Source organism: Arctopsyche grandis, chromosome 5 (assembly GCF_051622035.1).
Source record: "Arctopsyche grandis isolate Sample6627 chromosome 5, ASM5162203v2, whole genome shotgun sequence".
Lineage (NCBI taxonomy): Eukaryota > Metazoa > Arthropoda > Insecta > Trichoptera > Hydropsychidae > Arctopsyche > Arctopsyche grandis.
The window spans coordinates 29,461,441-29,482,666 of record NC_135359.1 but is presented as its reverse complement, the minus strand read 5'-3'; the positions used below and the strand labels follow the sequence as shown (position 1 = coordinate 29,482,666).

The 21,226-nt window shown below is 36.1% G+C and overlaps 3 protein-coding genes across 6 annotated transcripts in view; 2 read left to right on the top strand and 1 right to left on the bottom strand.

The window, feature by feature from the left end:
• LOC143911589 (uncharacterized) overlaps positions 1 to 10,593 on the top strand; it is a 38,224-nt gene extending 27,631 nt beyond the window's left edge. The window contains exons 2-4 of the mRNA XM_077430543.1: positions 2,719 to 2,805; positions 2,899 to 7,228; positions 7,973 to 10,593. Of these exons, the coding sequence (XP_077286669.1) occupies positions 2,729 to 2,805; positions 2,899 to 7,228; positions 7,973 to 8,845 (5,280 nt within the window). The 5' untranslated portion in view covers positions 2,719 to 2,728 and the 3' untranslated portion in view covers positions 8,846 to 10,593. The remainder of the gene's footprint in view (positions 1 to 2,718; positions 2,806 to 2,898; positions 7,229 to 7,972) is intronic.
• On the bottom strand, positions 10,582 to 13,156 carry LOC143911590 (dnaJ homolog subfamily C member 21-like). Of its 2 annotated transcripts, none has more exons than XM_077430545.1 (7): positions 12,857 to 13,156; positions 12,595 to 12,739; positions 12,376 to 12,523; positions 12,081 to 12,295; positions 11,807 to 12,010; positions 11,441 to 11,731; positions 10,582 to 11,372 (listed from the first exon to the last, which is right to left on the bottom strand). In XM_077430545.1, the coding sequence occupies exons 1-7, from the start codon at positions 13,045 to 13,047 to the stop codon at positions 10,764 to 10,766; spliced, it is 1,803 nt and encodes a 600-aa protein (XP_077286671.1). In that variant the 5' UTR covers positions 13,048 to 13,156; the 3' UTR covers positions 10,582 to 10,763. The 2 variants fall into 2 exon arrangements, with proteins under 2 accessions (XP_077286671.1, XP_077286672.1); XM_077430546.1 differs by having other exon boundaries at positions 11,441 to 11,728; positions 12,857 to 13,140.
• Positions 13,157 to 13,895: 739 nt separating this feature from the next.
• Positions 13,896 to 17,822, top strand: LOC143911541 (uncharacterized). Of its 3 annotated transcripts, XM_077430449.1 has the most exons (4): positions 14,058 to 14,258; positions 14,408 to 14,527; positions 14,606 to 14,719; positions 15,432 to 17,821. In XM_077430449.1, the coding sequence occupies exons 1-4, from the start codon at positions 14,136 to 14,138 to the stop codon at positions 16,557 to 16,559; spliced, it is 1,485 nt and encodes a 494-aa protein (XP_077286575.1). In that variant the 5' UTR covers positions 14,058 to 14,135; the 3' UTR covers positions 16,560 to 17,821. The 3 variants fall into 3 exon arrangements, with proteins under 3 accessions (XP_077286571.1, XP_077286572.1, XP_077286575.1); XM_077430445.1 differs by having other exon boundaries at positions 13,896 to 14,258; positions 14,408 to 14,719; positions 15,432 to 17,822; XM_077430446.1 differs by having other exon boundaries at positions 13,974 to 14,258; positions 14,408 to 14,701.
• Positions 17,823 to 21,226: the final 3,404 nt, after the last annotated feature.

Here is a 21,226-nt window from a genome sequence, read left to right as displayed (position 1 = left end):
AACTATTAACTGCTCTAGTTGGTCGCGACCCCCCGTAACCGAGGAAGCGGTGTAGCGAATGAAAAGAGATATGACAAATGTCAATGGCACCATCCAGTGAATTTAGGAAACAGAGGCCTCGAGGGATCAGTTCTTGCCAGAGGAATATGAAATAGGGGACGATGGCGGGGTCCAGATCAATCTCTGCCAGAATAGTCTAGCATGCGATAAAGCCTCTAAATATAAAAAAAAAAAACAAGAACTTGATGAGGACAACATTCCTCCTATGTATGTTCAAGAGAAATGTAGCCAACCATGACAAATCTTGAAGGAAATAAATATGGATAATTCCCATATTGCTCCTTATAAAGAAGCTGGAGAAAGCGTCTTTGAATAAGTTCAAGTTAAACCCTCCCTCCCCGAAGTGGGGTATGCAAATGCCTTAATTTTTACAGCTATACACCCTATATTTCTTGTATTCCTAAAATGAATTACAAAAAATGAATTTTAATAGATTTTGTATGATTTAGAAAAGGGGTACATCGTAAAAAAAATACATTTATACATTTCTACGTTCCAAAGTATGCTTTAAACAAGTCATGTTTTTGACGGTTCGCTTGCATATTCTTATTGATCGATGAATCAATGGGAGAGAAAGAGACAGCTATAGTTTTGTAAGCTATTGTTTTCGTCACTTTTGGCGCGTGGCTATTGAGTTATGCCGTCGCCTGTTGGCCTTACCTATGTGCGTTTGCGTGTTGATGCTTGTCGTTATTTTTTAATACAAAATAGTCAAAAACATGTTATAGGACTAAAACTTTTTTATGTTAATGTATAAAATGATTAATAAGATATACATATATTGAACCCATTTGTATTGATAAAAGCTGTAAAATACTGGGGTCTTACTCGACCCCATTTCGGGAAACTCGTTCAATCTCGACCCTCCGTCCTTCAAAGGTTAATAGATTGAGTTTTGGCTCAAGGACTCCAGATCGAAGAGGCGTACTCCATGATACTTCTCACCGGGGCATTGTACGGGTCTACGTGACGAGACAGAATGTTAAATGACAGAAAACGCAAATATCGGAAGGCAAAGATCTAAAATCGAAAGATCTTAAGTCGAAACATAAAAAAAAATGGTGCATGGTAAACGGTACATACTCACTTAATTTGCGCGAGCAGGATACAACAGGAACAAGAGGAACATGCATTTCCTCCCGTATTCTGCGCGCGCACATTAATACGGGAGGAAAAGCCTGTTCCTCTTGTTCCTATTGTATCCTGCTCGCGCAAATTAAGTGAGTATGTACTGTTTACCATGCACTATTTTTTTTTGATCTTTCGGCTTAAGATCTTTCGATTTTCGATCTTTGCCTTCCGATATTTGCATTTTCTGTCATTTAACATTCTGTCTCGTCACGGAGACCGGCATTGTACATATAGCAGCCTCAGAGCAGTGGGTTTGGGATTGAGGCTAAGCCTCAAATGCAAATCGCCAATTCATTCTGACCCAATATTATCTTATTGTATTTTATCTCCGGGTATCATTTGTAGCGCAGAGCAATGATTAACTGCTTTGCGCATGCGCAGTAGGGCGCTCCTATACAGTATAGTACATCAACGCGCATCGAATCAGTACGAGAAGTGCATGCGGTTGACAGTTGCAAATTTCTTTGAAATTTTATATACATATCTATATAGATTGAATTTTCGACGGTTTTTGATTGTTCCGTTCTGAAATTGGGTCCGGTCCGTGTGAACGCCGCGACCGAGCCGATGCAAAGTCCGAATCAAAAGTCATCAATCAATCGAATAAAAGATTCGAGACGCTAACGACGTCAGCGTAATTTGCCGCTTATTATGATCGCGATACGTAATAATAAAGCGTAACTGTTACGACGCGGTGTGTGAATTATAAGGACCCGTACCGTTAAACGATCGCCTTATTAGTTATTACGGACTGGCCATTCGTTCATCTCGTGTATTTGTTCGGTTTATCCACACATTTCGCAATATCAGACCATAATATCTGATGACTTGTAAATAATCACCGACTAGACGATGAAAGCAGCGGTTTTCCACGGCGTGGGTAATCTTGATGAATTCGACTCGAGATACAGCTATTGGGTCATCCCGTAAGCTCGTGCGTATTTTCACAATGAGGCTTATGTAGTTGCAAAAAACCGAATGTGCCTGTGTTTTTTTTGCATTTAGAATGGTATTTTCTCAACATTGGACTGGGATAGAGAGGCTATGTAACGTAGATTGACAGTACCAAACTGCTGGAAAATGCTCTGGACAGCACATTGCATGTCTGTATGTTTATAGAAAGACTTTTGGCCTAGCACTAGGCACTGATACTTATTCAAAGGAAGATGGAGGAGGATCTCAAAAGAGTTTCAGATTCGCCCTATTTTATACCTACATATGTACAAACAGGCTCAGCCCAAGGGTATATGGCACCCCTAGGTAGATCGGTTAAAACGCAACCTCCCCTTTTAATTTTTAAAGAATACGTTTTATAAATGGTACATGTTTAAGAAAAATATATAATATTAAGAAAAAGAAAACAATTTTTTAGTCCAAATAGGCAAGTTTTATGTTCCATATATTTATTTAAGTTCATATTCAAATTTCGAGACGAGATTTCTCGATCACAACCTCTAGTTCGGACCTCTCTTGCTCTTTCAGTTAATTTAATAATTTTACTACATAATAGTATTTTTTTTATTACAGAATCAATAAAATGGGGTGCGGTGTAACACTCAAGCTGCTGATATTCATCTTATCGATGAATTTATCAATTGGGAGAGCTGCTGAAAGGTAAAAATAATTATTCTTACTTATAAAAAGTTGCTATTATTCTATTGAGTCATTATATTTATTATTTTAATGTACATATATTCAATTCTTTAGGGAGCAGGACGTGGGATATGTAGCAGATCCAGTCGGAAACCCACTATCGAAACCTTCAAGACTACCAGCAGCGGTGGGCAGCCCTTCACATTTGATTCGTCCAGATAGATACGAATTCTACACTTTCGACGAGACGGGAGAACTCATCAAGAGATTGATGACCCTTGCTGAAATACAAGCCATCATAGCCACTGGAGACGGAGACGATGGTCATATGCTCACCATAGCTCAAACCGACTCTTCCAAACCGCCTGTTACCTTCAATTTCCAACCCCCGACACATGTCAAGGTGCACACCATCGTCAATAGCGTTCAAAATGTGCTCAAAGCTGAGATGGAAGCTCACAAGACAAATCCGACTAAGCCCATAATGTTTGACACTCCAGACGTATCGTCTTCTTGGAGTATGATTCTTCCAGCTATCTTTGGTAACACTGGAGGCAGCATAGCTCCAGATAGTATGATTTCGTCACATCTAGAACCAGAAACTGACGTCATTCACGTCCAAAATGGTTTGGAAGACGATGACGAGATGTTTGATGAAGCAGAGGAAGAATATGTGACTACTATAGCGCCAATGCATCGCGAGGAAGAAGTTACAGCAGCATCTCAATCTCCAGCACCGCAAACTAAAAAGACAACGCAATACCCAACATATGAAAGAATTAGCTCAACTGCTAAGATTCCACAGTATGAAGACTCGATCACGTCTGAAACTAAAACTTCAGAGTTCAACATACCCACAACTGTGAAAATATCAACACTTTCTTTCAGCTCCAGTGAAGTACCTACTTCAGTAAAGCCTGTCGCGTACATTTTAGACGAAAAGATAACTGAAAAATCGACCGAAACTCCTACTAAATACGTACCCATATTACAAGCAAGTCCAATACGCTTGACAACTACTGACAAAAGTGTCATAACTTCAACCACTCAAAAGGAAACTGACAATTACTCCAAAATAGAATCAATAACTGATCAAGCAATTAAAAGCACAGCTGCTACCACCACCACCAGCACCACAACAACAACTACTACTTCGACCACACCAAAAACAGTCACAACAACCAATATTGAACCGATTAAGCAAAGTACTATAATTCCGGTCACAATTCAAAACAAAGCTACTACAACTGTTCGACCGACTTCAACTACCACACCAAAAAAAGAAAAAGTGGAAGAAAATCGAGTAAACAGTACAGTATCCATTAAAAATGTTACTAAAATCCAAGACATTAAAGAAGTGCCAAAAGTAAACGCAACAACTGAGTCTAAAAAACCAGAGAAAATAGTGATGATACCCGTAAAGGTGGACAGTGATGGGTCTAGAATTCCTATTTTTAATATGAGTGATATAATAAATAAAATAGCTATGGATTTAAACAACGATAACAGTAGTGCAGTGTATATCAGACATACAACGACATCCACTGAATTACCCAAAACAACAACAACAACAACAACAACAACAACATCAACGACAACGACGACAACACAAAAGCCAACGACGACAACACAAAAGCCAACGACGACAACACAAAAGCCAACAACGACAACACAAAAGCCAACAACGACAACACAAAAACCAACGACGACTACACAAAAACCAACAACGACAACAGAAAAACAAACAACGACAACAGAAAAACAAACTACGACAGCTAAAATAACGACTTCTGCTCCAACCGAAGCAACAAAACTTAAAGAAGAGGAAAATACTGAAAAGGTAACAGTCAAAGCAACCGAATCAACAACATTGAAATCCAACATTAAATTATCTCCCACAACTGAAAAATTGGTATCAACTCATAGACCGATAGTAGAAGAAGAATTAGCTTTCATAAAAATACTACCAATACTTATAAACAGTACGAGCGATATTGCTGCAGCTGATTCATCAACAGAATCTACAGTTCAACCCAATAAAACAACTCTTGAAAGCGAGAGCACGTATATGGACGATGATTATCTCGAACTTACGAATCCGACAACTATATCTGATTATTCAGACGCAACGAAACCCGATTTTGACGAATTATCTGGATCTATAACTGATTTGATATCTCAAATCGTCGAAGATTCAAATCCTACCCATATTCCAGTAACAGATAAAGTTGTAACGAGAATACAGTATTCGTCAACAACCACTTTGCCAACAACTTCACCTGCACCGATCCAAAGAACCAAAGCAACAACGACAACCACTGAAGCACCCGTTAAGCTAGAAACGAAGACTGTTGGGACAACGACAGAAGCATTTACTGAAAAACCTTCACCACTTGTCCAAGAATTCGTAGAAATTGATGGAACAAAACTAGAAGAGAATCCTAAAAATTCATCGTTGTTGATCATCGTTGAAGATTTCGATGATTCGTCGCAAAGTGGATCCTCAGAGGAAAAAATAACAACTGAAGACATCGTTCCGACTACTTATAGACCGGTACCATTGTATGTAAGGAGCACGAAACCCCCTACACCCAATACCCGAGCTACGACTAGTGCACCGTTGATCAAGATCCAACCAAATAATCAAAAAGAAAATATAACATATGTAAAGATTGAAAATATTAAGGCGACAACACCAGCTCCTGAGATCCTAACTACGATTCCACCCACAGAAGAGGAGGAAGAAGAGTTTGAAGAAGATGTCGAACTTGTCACAGGTGATACGTTCATAGATTATGATACAGCAACTGACACAAACGAAGCCGACGATGCGGAATTAATGGCAATGATAAATCAAGTCAGTCAAATGTACCAAATTCCATCTGATTCGCAGACAAAGTCTGAAGAGCAAGCCGTAAATAAAAAGACAGCGTATAAAAAAACCGATGTACCATTTGAAAGTACTTTAGTGCAAGTGACAACTGAAAAAAGAACAAGCGGTGAAGAAAGTGCAAACTTTCAGGAAGTAAACATAACAAATAAGTCAAACTTGACGGAACTTTCTCAAAACAAAGTAAAGGTACAAATTCAAAGCAAAATATCTATCGACGAAGAACTTGAATCCAAAAACAATTCAAGTTTAATTGAAGAAAAACACAATTTAACAGATGTTTCTCAAAAAGTACTGGCAAATAATGAAACGGTTATGATCAAACAAAACGAAAGCAATGATAACAAAACATTAACTATTGATAACTATGATAAAGTGAATATTACTATACCAGAGGATACAGAGAAAATTGCTGAAACTACTCCGCAAGTAGAAGTATTTGAAGAGATTTCTCAAAGTAGTGAGAAGTTAGCAGTTGAAAATCAAACAGCTTCAAATGAGCATATAAATATTTCAAGTACAACAGAAAAAGCAGACCTAGTTTCAACTACAAGACTACCCACAACCTTAAACGACTTAAAGAGTACCACTGTAACGACAAAATATGACAACCCAACAACCCAGCAAATAGTAAAAACAACTGAAAGATACATTTCAACACCTGAAGTTTCTCGTAACACTGAACAATTGCCAAGTACGACAACAGCCAAAACTATTGACACGACTTTGTCAAGCCCAAAACTAGACCACATAGTTCCAGTTATCGTCACAGAAACCAGAGTGAACTCAGTAGAAGCGTTCTCCGATGCTAAAAATGACACTTGGGAACCACTACCGACTGTTGCATCGTCTTCAGAAAGCACCACAACCACTACACATCACAAAGTAAACCAGAACATACCACAGAAGATAAACACCATAGTGACACATTCACAGAATATAATCGAAAGAGTGCCAACACCCGATTCAAAACACGAATATCATCAGGCTGAAGGTTTGGAAAAGACCACGGCAGCTCTCGGGAAGGATGTGTACGAGTTCTCTCAGCTTTGTAATGAGTTGGCGTTCAAATATTGGGAATCGGTATCTTCCAATGGGGTAGATGCCAAGAGAAGTTTAGTGGTGTCTCCATTCGCCGTCACTTCTTTGCTCGCTATGATGTTCTTGGGTGCTCGAGGAGCCACTTCTGGAGAGATGAATGACATACTCAAACTAGACGATATGGTTACGTTCAACCCTCACATCGTTTTCAAAAACGTGACGGAATCTATTGAAGTGTCTAAGAAAGCAGGAGTTGCGACTTCAGCATTTGTTCGAGAATTGTACAGCGACAAGGCAAAGGGACGACTTCTCAGTTTTTACAAGGATCGAGTTCAGCAGTTCTACAGCGGCCATGTTGAGGAGATTAACTTTAATTCTATTGGTGACATTGTCAGGAGAAGAACCAACTTGCTTGTTAAGAGGCAGACCTGGGGCAAAATTCCAGAGTATATTAAGGGGAACAATATGATGATGAGACCACCACTGTCCGTGTTTTCGGCAAACGTATTCCAAGTGAGTATTTTTTATACATTTAACCCTTTGAATGCTGACCAACGCCGATCGGCGTTTTGCCAACAAGTCCATGAGCTTAAAATACGCCGATGAGCGTTGTATTCTGAGTATGTAAAAAATAAACAAAAATACTACCCCCTAAGCCTCTCCAGGTAGCATTGAACATGGGTCGTGCAATCCGTGTCAATGTTTATAAAGACTGGTTTACACCGGAATTTCTGAATTTATAAACATGGCAGAAATTCTAAATGCTGAGTATTTAAGATTGTGACTTGGCATTTAGATTGTGAGCATTAAATTTTAATAACAATGAAAAGATGAAACTAGTTTTGGAAAAATACATTCATTAATAGACTTCTTTTTTTTATTTTATATTGTTGCAAGATATATTAGAGAGCCTAAACACATCTTTACAAAACTCGAAATCCTTTTTTGTGTTTGGTCAAAATTTTTATACCCGATTTCCATTGGATTTCTAAATGATTCTAGTTGGAAATGTGGGCGAAATTTTCAGCGTGGCGGGCTTTCAACATAAATGACATCAGCACTCAAAGGGTTAAACTATGGCATAATTTTAAATCCACGTTTTAGGATTCGTATTACTCACCAGCTGACATATTTCAAAACTTTTTCTATTTCAAATGTTATATACGAAAGACCATTCTGAATAGTATCAGTCAATTCAGTACCCATCTAATTAAAGATCAATAGTGAACAACCAATAATAATGTATACTTGTTTTAGACCGATTGCTCAGCTGCATCAACCGAAGGACGAAATGGAGAAATGTACTTCGTAGTCTCACCATCAATCAGACAACGCAGACTTGTACCAGTACCAGCCGTGTTATACAGCGACAACTTCTTAGCAGGCTATGTACCAGAAATAGACGCCACTGTAGCAGCCATAGGTGGTGGTGAACAAATCGTCAGCACAATCCTGATCATGCCGGGACAGCAAGGAAGCACAGCACACGGGGACGACATAGTAGACTTACAGAGAAGAATAATAGAAACGTCATTCAAAGACAACACATGGTCGAAACTACTGAGATCCTTAACACCCAGACCCGGCTTGGAATTGCAAATCCCTAGATTCTCGCATCGATCCGTCGAGAATGGTTCCTACGCCCTACAGAGGATGGGTCTGAGAGATCTCTTCACACCTGACAAAGCTGATCTGAGGGGACTCAACGGACAGTCGAACGATTTGTATCTATCAGATATGACACTGGTGAATACCTTCACGACTTGCGGTGAAGGGTATGTAGCCGAGCAGCATCACGTCGAGGTGTATCCAGGAGAGGCGAACAAGGCTCAAAGAAGGCTGTGGAGGACACCTCACAGACCCGTCATCCAGGATATATTCAATGCTCCTGTGATGACGGAGCTGCTTGAAGAGCCGAGGGACTACCAACGAGCTTTCCACGATCCACTCCACGACAGCAGTTACTTGTCGATGCCGTTGCATCTCAGACCACGTCAAGCGAGACTGCCCGAGGCTATCCAGGAAGCACCAAAGCTCAAATTCGACAGACCGTTCATGTTCTTTGTGCGACACAATCCTACCGGTTTAATTTTACACATGGGACGGTATAATCCGAGACTGTTGCCGTAGACGTAACTGGACTCTTATTATAAATGGCCAGACAACCCAGGACGAGTCTCGCTCAGCCTCCTCCAAGAACTTCTATTTTCTTCTATATCTAGGGCAATCAGTTCATCAGACATTGTTTTGACTTGGTACCATTGCTATTCGATGGCTGAGGATTGTGTGTCCACGCTAGTTGCTCTGGACTTATGTAGTCGTATTCGTTCTTGGAAGATGCTGTATAACTCCTGGTTGTTTCTTACAAGCTAATAACTGAACTATACTATAACATATACAAAGCGGTGCAGAAAGATTGTATATATTTTTCATTGAAATTAATATTATACAATAACACATGGACTTGTTCGATATGGTGTTACAAAAAAAAAATCGATTTGTAAGTGGGTGCTTAAGTTTAAATGATATTTTTTTTTAACAAATTTAGTCTAAGACAATTTTAAGAAATTTGTTTTTTTGAATTAACGTTTGAGTGAATCATTCAAGACTGTGAATATTTAAAAAAGTAAATTTCTTAAATACTATTAAAACCGTGCCAAATTGGTATCAAAAGTTTGGATCTGGTGAAGGGATGAACAAAGTGGTTATTGTATGTACGACTGATTTTATATTTTATCATTGTATTTAATTCTCATTGCTATCCTTTTATTATAAAGGAACTTAGACAAGATGCAAGTCAAGCCGGTGGGCCCGCGCGCGGTACAATTCGCGCAAGTCCTAAGGGCGAAATCACACAGGAAGGAACGCGGCACGTCGTTTTTTTTAGATACTTTTAAACATGCGAAAAAATGTGGCATGCCTGGCACACATTTAAGGCACACCCGGCACATACCGTCCCAAAATCACCCCCTGGAGTGTTTTCGGTAAGATTTTATCCTTGCTTGACAGTGATCGATAACGGTGTATCCCATATTTGAAGAAATGTAGGAGAACCCCACAGTGGGGAGCCAAGCACACGACGTGCCGTTCTTCTCTGTGTGATTTCGCCCTAAGACGTGTATTTTCTAAAAATTTTCAAAATCTCTACTTGCATTGTGTGTAAGGTCCTTAAATAAAAGAAAAATTGTTAAATTGTTGCCAAAATAAATCTCATTTTTTTGATCTTTGATCTCTTTAAAAAAAAATCAATATTAAAAACTTATAAAATATGTACGCCGTTGATTATAAAAGTGAACTAAATCAATCACTTCCTATTAAATTTCAATCCAATGATTTTTTCAAAACATTTAAGAGGTCACTCTCATGATCAGACGACTCGATGATTGTAAATATGACTTTTATACTTATTGATATTATATAATGATAAATATGTATATGTAGTTTTAAGTGTATATGTAAATTTTCCTTGTGTTTGTGTGAATGTGTGTGTGTGTTTTAATAGAAATGTTGTTGTTATCAATAATAACATAAATTGTAATTTATTATTATCGATCGAGTTGGATAAAGAATTTCGATTATTTATTATTTTTTCAGTTCATTTTCATACAAATAATAAATATTATAAAAATATCTAAACATGACGAACTGATATAACTATTAGATTTTGTTATTAGTTTTATTTTCCCAGTTTTATATTATAATGATTGAATAAGTATTCGCCTGAGTAACTCTAAACTATATGTGTTTGACGCTGTGAAGTTAATATGTGTCTGATTTGTGGTGATTTTTTTTCGTTTAACTAATTTAATGTATGATAAATTAAATCTATAAGAAATATTGTTATATCTAATAAAATACAATAAAGAAACTTGTTAAGTAATAATGGTGTACCGATTTTTATTTGAAAGCTTAGGATTTATAATAATAATAATAAATAGTAATACTACTGTAGCTAAGTTACATATATCACAATTCATCGAAGGATCAGAATTTGCTGCAAAGTCATATTTATACTGTCGATATGAATATCAGAGATGCACAAATTTGTTTACTTCTGTTTAGATTTCTTCTTTTGAGTTTTATTGCTGATGGCCGTGAAGGAGTCGGGTAGATAAATTTGATGGCCCGTCTTCTTCAGATGATCGAAGAGCTTATTCTTGGATACGAATTCGTTTTTGCACGTTGCACAACAATGTGACGTGTCTAAGTTGGATAGGTCAATGTTGATTTGAACGGAGGCCTTTTTGTTCAGGATTTTTTTATCTTTCTTCTTAGATTTGGTGGTGGCATTATTCGTTTTATCGCCGTTTTCTTTAACACCACCGTCATTTGTGACTAGTTTATTGTTATTATCTTTAATTTCAACGTCTATACTACTCGTCTCGACAGTATTAGCTGGCAAATCTGGGTTAATTTCAGTTGATTTTTCGTCTTTCGTATCATTGGACGTGTTTTCTGAGATTTTTGTTACATTGTCTACTTTTTTTGAACAATTTGTACTTTTTGATAGATTATCTGCTTTTTTTGACCGCCTTGCTTTCCTACTTCGTAAGTTTAAATCTAAATCAGCTATCGCCGTCTCTTCGTCGTCGCTGTCGGAATTTTGGGTGATGATTTTCTGTTTTTTATTCTTCTTTTTCTTATTTTTGGGTGACTTCTGAAAAGTGAACAAAATAGTTATACACAAATAAACATTGCAACAAATTGATTTGTGATTAATCTTACCAGTATTATTTCCTCTTCGACTTCACTATCAGATCTACCCGATTCGACATCATCAGATTTAGAACTTTTATTAGATTTAGATTTAGAACTCTCGTCTCCGGACATTCCTATATCAGTTTCTAACTCTAAATTCATCACATTATCTTTGTGCTTTTTACTTTTTTCGTGATTTTCGAACGATTTCACATTTTTAAATAATTTATTACACGCCATACAATAGAGATTTTGTAAATTCGAATTCATAAAGTCATTGTCGATCAACTCTTGCACTTCCTTTGCACCAGATTTCTTCTGAAAATGAAAATTATCGCTTCAAGTTTAATACATATGGGTATAGGCTGCATATTAACATAACATTATATTCACCTCAGCATTTTCATCTTCACTGGATTCTGTTACATAGTTTTCTTCATCGGAATCGCCAAATTCTTCAACGAAATGCTTTTCAATCTCTTCCAACTGTGCTTGAAAATTTTCCATAGTGTACACTCCTATATCTTTGTGCCGTTTCTTAGCCTCTTCCATTTCTTGTTGACGCTGAATAAGCTTTTCTCTGCGGTTTACTTCAACCTAACCACACAATAATTGATTATAGCATTATTTATATTTACTTTGACTCATTTTCAAATAAATTAAGAACCTTTTTCTTGTTTTCTAAAGCTTTTTCTTCTTTAAGTTTGGCTTGTGCAATCACTCGCTTGTCACGTTTACGAACAAAATTCACCAACTGCCTTATCTCTTCGTTTCTTTCTTTGCGCGCCTTCTGTCTAATTTTATTATTTTCTTTTTCTAATAATTTAAGAATTTTCCTATTATCTGCCTCTCTAATATCATATTTATCCAGCCATACATAACCTGAATGGAAAATCATAAAAAATAACATACAGACTTTATATCAAATGAAAACCCAACTTATATAAACGATCAATTCTCACTTTTAGACGTAGAGAACGACAACCAATACGTATAAAACGATTGAAGAGTTTCATAATCGGTATCAGACTTTCCAAATGTAGGTATTTTAGAAATATCTTCTGGGTCGTCTAAATAATCCACCTCTTCAGCAGCCAGCTTTTTAAATACCTAAAAAAGAGAAAGAATTAAGCCAAGTCGTACAAAAACGAACATTATACGTATACATTGAACTAAGTTACCTCAGTATAGACGGCATAGAAACCTTTATCGTCGTCGCCGAATCCCTTAAAGCAAGACGCTGTAAAGTACGGTATCAAATCTAAGCTATCGTCATTGAATTCCGTTCCGGCACCTCTCAACAATTGCTCGCGATGAGAGTCATACCTGAGTATATGCAGAAAGTAAGGTTATGTTTCATATGAAGAAAGTAATTGAGAATATAAGGTTACGTAAATATAATATGAACGAAAGGATGTCTCGGTTCAATATACCAATACTGACCAGGCTCGCTCTTGTGGATCGGACAAGACTTCGTACGCATTTTGGACTACTTGAAACTGCTCTTTGGCCTCGTCCAAGTTGTTGAGATTCTTATCGGGATGCCATTTGAGGGCCAATTTCCTGTAAGATGATTTGATTTCTGCAGCTTCAGCCTCTCGACTAACATCCAGGACTTCGTAGTAGCACCGCATCGTGATATGATGCGTGTGTCAATTGATGTATCGCGAGCACGAGGCTCGTGTTGGCTGCCAGATGATAGCTGTCAAAACTCGTCGACTAAATACAAGCTAAATCGACCATGTTCGATGTAGATACATTTTATTTAGGCTTCTTGGTTTGTCTAAAAATGCAAGGATAGGAAGTTTTATAATTATATTTGGCTAGAAATAAATCCTTCTGTGAAATTTGGAACAGAAAAAATCAAATTTGTCCAATCCATGAAATAGAAAATAAAAAGAGAAAACCTATGTATAAAGAAAGGGGTTCGGTGATTATTTCGCAAGCGATCTTGCGCAAGTCACTAAAATCTCGATCACGGAACATCTGGCACCCTGAAATACGATGAAGTTCTGAAAATTGACTCTGTTTTGAAAGGCAAATGGATTATTACGCACATAGGCGGATCCAGAAAGTAGTCAAGGAGGGGGTCATTTTAAAATTGAACATAAAAAAAAATTAAAACTTATATGATTTTAGATTAACATTACGATGTAAATAATAGTAGATATAATACTTACATTGTACTGATTTTTTTAAATAAAACTATTATGGTGAAAAAACCCATATGAAATATGAAAAATTTACAATATATATGAAATTAAATTCGTCCCAAGGGGGAGGGGGGCATGCACCCTTGTCACCTCCCTTGGATCCGCCTATGATTATGCACAAAAGACAATCTTTGCCATGAGAATCGCGAATATGGAATATTTAGCACTCAAGTTCTTGTTAGTAAGATAGTTCTCGATAGGGTTCGGTGATTACTAGTCAAATGTGAACCGGTCACAGGAAAACCGGTCGCTCTAGATCGGTCACACGTGATCACCCGTCACACTAAAACTGATTGACCGATTTTAGGGTGTGACCAGTTTTCTCGTGACCAGTTTTAGGATGTGACCAGTTTTAGTGTGACGGGTGATCACGTGTGACCGATCTAGAGCGACCGGTTGTCCTGTGACTGGTTCACATATGACTAGTAGTCCGTTTACCGGTTAAGTTCAATGGCATTAAACGCAGTGCTGGCGTCCTTACATCTAATGTTGCTTAAAGGTCAAACGGAATGGTTAAGTTTGAAGTTATGGAGTGCTGGCTTTGCTTGCGAGTCGTTTCACCAGATTCTTCAATTCAAATTTTGGATTCTCCGGAACTGTTGGAACGCATCTGGAGTTGCTGTCGTCTGCAGGTCAGTCGCTTTTATCTGATATTTTTGACACTGACAGATCCCCCAATACATTTGACAGCTGTAATAACAATATTGTTATCATCAAACTAAGCCTAACAAAACTCTCATAGAATAACTAATTCTTATTTTGATTAATATTTCTTTTACAGGCAATAAAATACGATGATCTTTCTCCTAGAATATGCTTACCTTGTGAATCCACCTTGGGATTGTTCACTGATTTTAAAAGTAATTGTAAGCAAAGTGATGCCGAAGCGAGACAAAGACCGGTTCAAAGCTCAAATCCTATTAAAGTGGAAGAAGTTTTACTCGATGATTTAATTTGGGGAGAATCTTCTGGTTTACAGACTAAGAATAATCAGTTTGAAGATAAACAATCTATTCATTTCAATCAAGATGAACAGATGCATAGGCCTTCACTATGCAAAGAACAGGATGTCAACGTAAATAGAAATTTAATGGTAATGTATCATACAAACACTGTTTAACACTTTGCCCGCGGCAATAAATATAGCGAACAAGCCCTGTACGCGGCGGCACCTTTTTCGCGAATTTGGCAATCGAGTTTTCGACCTTAAATACAGATTTTAATATTTACTCAAGTAACCAGATATGTTAATTAACACGTAAAGTATTATTTTAAACAATAAAATTCATAATATACATCGTAGTTTTGGATAAATTGTCAAATAATCATTCTTCTCAATTGTATGAAGACGTGACGTCACATAAACGAGGTTTCAGTATGGTTCCACAAAAAACTAATTTTTACTGATCTATATTCATTTTAAGCAAATTGAATAGATGGCATTCAACTCTCAAGTAATATATTCAACCAATTTTGAACCATAAACAGTTGAAATAGGCGCATATAAGGCTCAAAATCCCGTGCAAAGTTCAGAAATTCTATGGAAGACAGCCGCGCTACAGACTTGTCGCCCAAAGCTTCCATAGAAGACGGCCGCGGGCAAACGGTTAATACATTTTACAAATATTGTCCACATAATTTTTTTGACCGTGGTCCATTGCTTCAGATCCATTGCTTAACTGTGGTATAAATGATTTCATATTATTATTTCAATGTGGCAAAATTTATTCCAATACTAAAAGTTACTCTTTTTATAGCTTGTATTATATGTAATTGACTTTTCAATCATTTGTTTCATTTTACAGATCAATGTCAACAAAACAGGTTCTGAACAATCTTCAGAATGTAAATTGACAAATAAAATTAACATTTCACAAAGTGGATTGGAGGCACATCAAATTGTGGAAAAGCCTTTTAAATGTGACGTCTGTTCTAAATGTTTTGCCGCTGATGTAAATTTACAACGGCACATGCATTATCACAACGGAGAAAGAGATTTCAAATGCGACATGTGTTTGAAGTCTTTTGTAAGGTTTTGTGAATTGACAAAACACTTGAGATTTCACAAAGATGGAAAACCGTTCAAATGCGAAATCTGTTCGAAGAGTTTCCGAAATAAAACAGTTTTAAATTGTCATATGAAAAACCACGCCGAGGACAAACCTTTCAAGTGTAAAATGTGTTCAAAATCGTACACACGCCAACGAGACTTGATAGTGCATATGAAAAACCACGATGCGGAATCGTCTTTGATGTGTAAAATTTGTTTTAAATGCTTCCGAACCAACTGCAGACTTCAAACTCATTTGAAATATCACAACGGAGATAAATCTTTCAAGTGTGAGATGTGTGCGGAGAGTTTCGTCGAAAAACGCACTTTAAATTATCATATGAAACAGCACAACGATGAGAAACCTTTCGAGTGTGAAACCTGTTCGAAACGCTTCGGTAGGAATTCGGAATTGACGAAGCACATGCTATATCACACCGGAGTGAAACCTTTCAAATGTGAAATATGCTCGAAATGCTTCGTACGAAATAATAATTTAACATCGCATATGAAATATCACATCGGAAGAAAGGATTTCAAATGCGAGTTCTGTGCAAAGACTTTTGTTGCAAAAGGTGATTTAAATAGTCACATTATGGTTCATACTGGGGAACGACCTTTCAAATGTGTAACCTGTGAAAAACGTTTTCAAAGGAATAGCGAATTGACGCGGCATATGATCACACACACCGGGGAACTGCCGTTCAAATGCGAAATTTGTATGAAATCTTATTTATTGAATAAAAGTTTACAAATACATATGATGCATCATAAAGGGGAGAAGCCTTTCAAGTGTGATTTTTGTTCGAAATGTTTTATAACGAAAGGTAAATTAATAACACATATAAAATCTCACACGGGAGAGTGTGAGATTCAAATGTGAGATCTGCTCGAAAACTTTTCCAGAAAAGTCAGGTTTGAATGAAAAATCACGACGGAAAGAAAAGGATTTTAAAGATTGAAAGGATTGAAAATACCGACCCTAACAATCTAATCACAAATGAATAGGGCCAACCCTAACATAACCTAACCTAACCTGACCCTTAACCGTTTGCCCGTGGCCGTCTTCTATGGAAGCTTTGGGCGACAAGTCTGTAGCGCGGCTGTCTTCCATAGAATTTCTGAACTTTGCACGGGATTTTGAGGCTTATATGCGCCTATTTCAACTGTTTTAAGGTTCAAAATTGGTTTAATGTATTACTGAGAGTTGAATGCCATCTATTCAATTTGCTTAAAATGAATAAAGACCAGTAAAAATTAGTTTTTTGTGGAACCATACTGAAACCTCGTTTATGTGACGTCACGTCTTCATACAATTGAGAAGAATGATTATTTGACAATTAATCCAAAACTACGATATATATTATGAATTTTATTGTTTAAAATAATACTTTATGTGTTAATTAACATATCTGGTTACTTGAGTAAATATTAAAATCTGTATTTAAGGTCGAAAACTCGATTGCTAAATTCGCGAAAAAGGTGCCGCCGCGTACAGGGCTTGTTCGCTATATTTATTGCCGCCTACAAAGGGTTAAATATGAAGCGTGCTGAAAATGCTTCGCTAGGAATAGTGATTTAACAAATCATGTAAAAATTCACAGTATGGACAAACCTTTTAAATGTGATATTTGTTCGCTTATAATGCTATGAACAGAGTGGTCACGGGTTCAAATCCCACTGGTTTCTGATGGCCAGACCTTGAATTTGTGACTCCGGGTCGATCGTTTCCTATCAGATTTTATCAATTTATCTGATTTTCATTGAAACAGTTCCAAAAAATTTGCAGCCTTACCCATTTTCTCGCAAAATCTCGATTTTGTATGAAATGATGAATTGTATAAAATGATTTTTCTTATATCTTGGATTTGTGACTCCAAGTCGATCATTTTTTATTGCTTTAAAATTGATTATCTAGCGAATTTTAAAAGTCAAAAATATACTTTATACCCATTTTTTTCCCGTGATGCAATGAGCTTATTTCGCAAATTTTTCAAAGTAAATTGATCCGATTGTATTCCGTGCGATGTAGCGTATTACATCAATTATTTATTCGTAAGGGCCCCTCTATTCTTATTACATCACTCTGGGTATATGTCTTTAAAATTTCAATAATGTGTAATAAATATGATTGTTTGAAATTCTAAATTTTGTTTTATTAAATTCTTATTTTATAATAAATATTGTTAACTTAGAAAGCATTTTTTTAGGTTATAAAACGATTATGATTATATTCTTTATTTTCTCCAAAAAATTATGGTCACTATAGACCAGAACACTGGTCAAACGCACATCAATATCCTAGTCTATAACATTGTTTTCACATTTTAGAAATCTGATGACTTTATTTTGATTATGATATTAATAAATTATTAAAAATTGTGAAGTGTTTTTTTCGTTGACTCCATATTTTGCTTATGGGTTCGAATTATGAGGGAAAATTTCCCTTTAAAAAAGTATTATTTGATAATGTATATATTTATTATTGGTAAACGGACTACTAGTCATATGTGAACCAGTCACAGGACAACCGGTCGCTCTAGATCGGTCACACCCGAAAATTAGTCACAAAAAAACTGGTCACACCCAAAAATTCGACTTTTTAATTTTTGGGTGTGAACAGTTTTAGTGTGACGGGTGATCACGTGTGACCGATCCAGGGCGACCGGTTGTCCTGTGACCGGTTCACATTTGACTAGTAATCACCGAACCTTTATTATTATGTATTTGATAATGATGTTTTTTTTGTGCCTTATTTGAGTACAAACTTTCATCAATAGATTGAAAATTAATAGCCAGAACATTTATATATTCTGGTCGTCAAATATAATGATCACAACTGAATTTCCTGGCATTATTTAGCTGGTTGAAAGTTGGAAAAAAGGAAATAAAATTGTGTTCATACTTGCCGCACTGTGATGGATAGCGAGTGACCAGGCTTATATTTTATTTTATTCCTCCAAATATTCTGAATGCAGGGTCTTCATATTTTAAGAATTCCTCATGAATACTTTAATGATTCGAATTAGGCCATTATAAAATAAAAACATTGATCAATACCAACAGAAATAAATATTTTCGCGGGAAGCCCCTTGCACACGTGCCTCTCAGATGCGAGAGAGAGGGGTAATTCAGCACGCACCGCGCTCGACGGCCAGTGTGAGAATGATATCCGCCTTGGAATAAAGGCTCTGCTTCAGCCGTTATTTTTTTCATTTCTTGCATTTATTTTATATTATTTGACGTTTAATACTTTATTATAGCTATTATAACTTAAAACACACATTTTTAACTGGACGCTTGGCGTCCAACACAGTAGCTACCGGAATTTTTTAGCACAGTAAGGCAAATGTTAAAGAAAATATAGCCAGGCTCGGTGGTTGCGTTTATGTTTTGAACCAAGAGGTAACCGGGTTCGATCCTGTGCTTATCCTTAATACTGCTGGCCAGACTTGGATATTTAGGCTCCAAGTCGATCGTTTCCTATCAGAGTTTGCCAATTTATCTGATTTCATTGTGGAAATAGTTCCACCATCAAATTGACAAAAATCATCCTACCCGCCATGTAAAAAATTATCTACAAGTCTAAGTCTATAGATTTCTCTATGGATTAATTAATTGTTGATTAGGTGTTTTTCACCGTCTCGAAATACAGCGATTTATGTAATAAAAAATGCTGCAATGTTTGTAATTAATTGTCTAGGAAGGCGCATTAGGGTTTACCTGTTTTTCTAAACACCATTAGAAAAAACTTTTGCCTTTGGCGCTCTAATCTAAAATTTTGAATGGCTTTTGGCGCTCTAATTTTAAATTTTAAAGCGCCTTTGATGCATCGTGCGGCGCCCTAACTTATTATGTTAGGCCTTCCTGGTATAAATAAAATAAAATAAAAATAAAATTTGGCGCCCTTGGGCCCCGCCCGACCCAGCCCCCCCCCCCCAAAACCGGCACTGATGTTAGGTCTTCCTGGTATATATCTATGTAGAAATAAAATAAGGTATTTCTTTCTATGTAATTCTTTATTGATCATAAAATTAAGCAGGTGGGAATTATAAATAAAACAGCACAATATATTTAAATATTCTTTTTAATTTCTAAGCAATTTATTTGAGAATTATTTACCAAGATCCTGTGATGGACTTAATATCCTGTGAGGCCAAGCTGTAGGCATTTGGGATTAAAATAATTTATAATAAACAGCTTGCAATAAATTCACTACACTTAAGTATACAAATTACCGTATATCGATAATAATATGTATATTATTTAGATGTCTAGATTATTATTTGTAATTTGAAAAAAATATATATATGCAAGCGGTCAGCGATCAATAATTATCAACGCATATATGTTATAAAATTTTATCAATTCGTACTTTTTTCAGATATTGTAAATTTGTGCTTATATGCGTACTGAATCTTCAGACTGACCGCTGCATTACAAACGTGAACTTCGATGATAAGATTTTAATCGAGATAATAATAATAATAATAAGTAAATTTGCAATATATATATATAATATAAATAAAATAAAATATATGTATATATTAATGTGTAGATATAGAAAAGTGTTTATCATAATCATAAATATTGTTATGCAGAGTGACAGATTCCGTCTAATGATTTAATTCGTTTTTGATATGTACATACATTGTTTTTCTTCTGATTTGAAATCAAATTAGATTTTCTGATTTCAATTGTTTATCAAATTGAGCTTTTTTCGGTATAACAATGTTTATAATTGAATAAACACAAACGTGGACATTAATTATAATATAAATGTATATTAAAAAAAATAATATATGTATATAATATCACATAAAATGTACCAGTATTAGTCGGTGTAAATAATATGTCGAATTTTATTTTAATAATAATTCAAATGTTTCATATATGTAGGTTTTTACATTCCAAATTGACCCTTTTTCATTCCAAATTATGACTCTTTTTCCAGGGGCGTCATTTCAGCTTTTCCCAGGGGGGGGGCAACATTTTTTAATCAATAAGGAATGACTTTATAGGGGGAGGGGGGTGCAATATATTTAAAAAATGAGTGTATATGAATTTTAACCATTTCTTTAAATCATTTTTTTATTTATATATTTTTATCAATAAAATTAATAGTAAAATAATTTGTTCTAAAGAATTTCAATAGTCTGTTTTTGTTGGTTTAGTATTTTAATTCAAATTAATAATAATACATTAAACAGCTTGGATAGTCCTGTTTAAATCTAGGGGGGCGGCTGCCCACCCCAGCCCCTCCAAATGACACCCCAGCCTTTTCCATTTCAAATTAAATCTTTTTCATTTAAAATTGACCCTTTTCCATTTCAAATTGACATTGAAAAGGAGTCAATGGTCAATTTGAAATGAAAGAGGTTTAATTCGAAATGAAAAAGGGTCAATTTGAAATGAAAATGGGTATAATAATACATTAAACAACTTGGATAGTCCCGCTCAAATCTAGGGGGGGCAGCTGCCCACCACAGCCCCCCCAAATGACGCCCCTACTTTTTTAATTTCAAATTAAATCATTTTCATTTCAAATTG

Coding starts and splice junctions, on each gene's coding strand:
- LOC143911590 (XM_077430545.1), bottom strand. CDS start 13,047: ATGCGGTGCTACTACGAAGTCCTGGATGTTAGTCGAGAGGCTGAAGCT. Junction 12,740..12,856: donor GATCCACAAGAGCGAGCCTG/GTCAGTATTGGT, acceptor GCATATACTCAG/GTATGACTCTCATCGCGAGC. Junction 11,732..11,806: donor GTGAAGATGAAAATGCTGAG/GTGAATATAATG, acceptor TTTCATTTTCAG/AAGAAATCTGGTGCAAAGGA.
- LOC143911541 (XM_077430445.1), top strand. CDS start 14,136: ATGGTTAAGTTTGAAGTTATGGAGTGCTGGCTTTGCTTGCGAGTCGTT. Junction 14,259..14,407: donor GGAGTTGCTGTCGTCTGCAG/GTCAGTCGCTTT, acceptor TTTCTTTTACAG/GCAATAAAATACGATGATCT. Junction 14,720..15,431: donor ACGTAAATAGAAATTTAATG/GTAATGTATCAT, acceptor TTCATTTTACAG/ATCAATGTCAACAAAACAGG.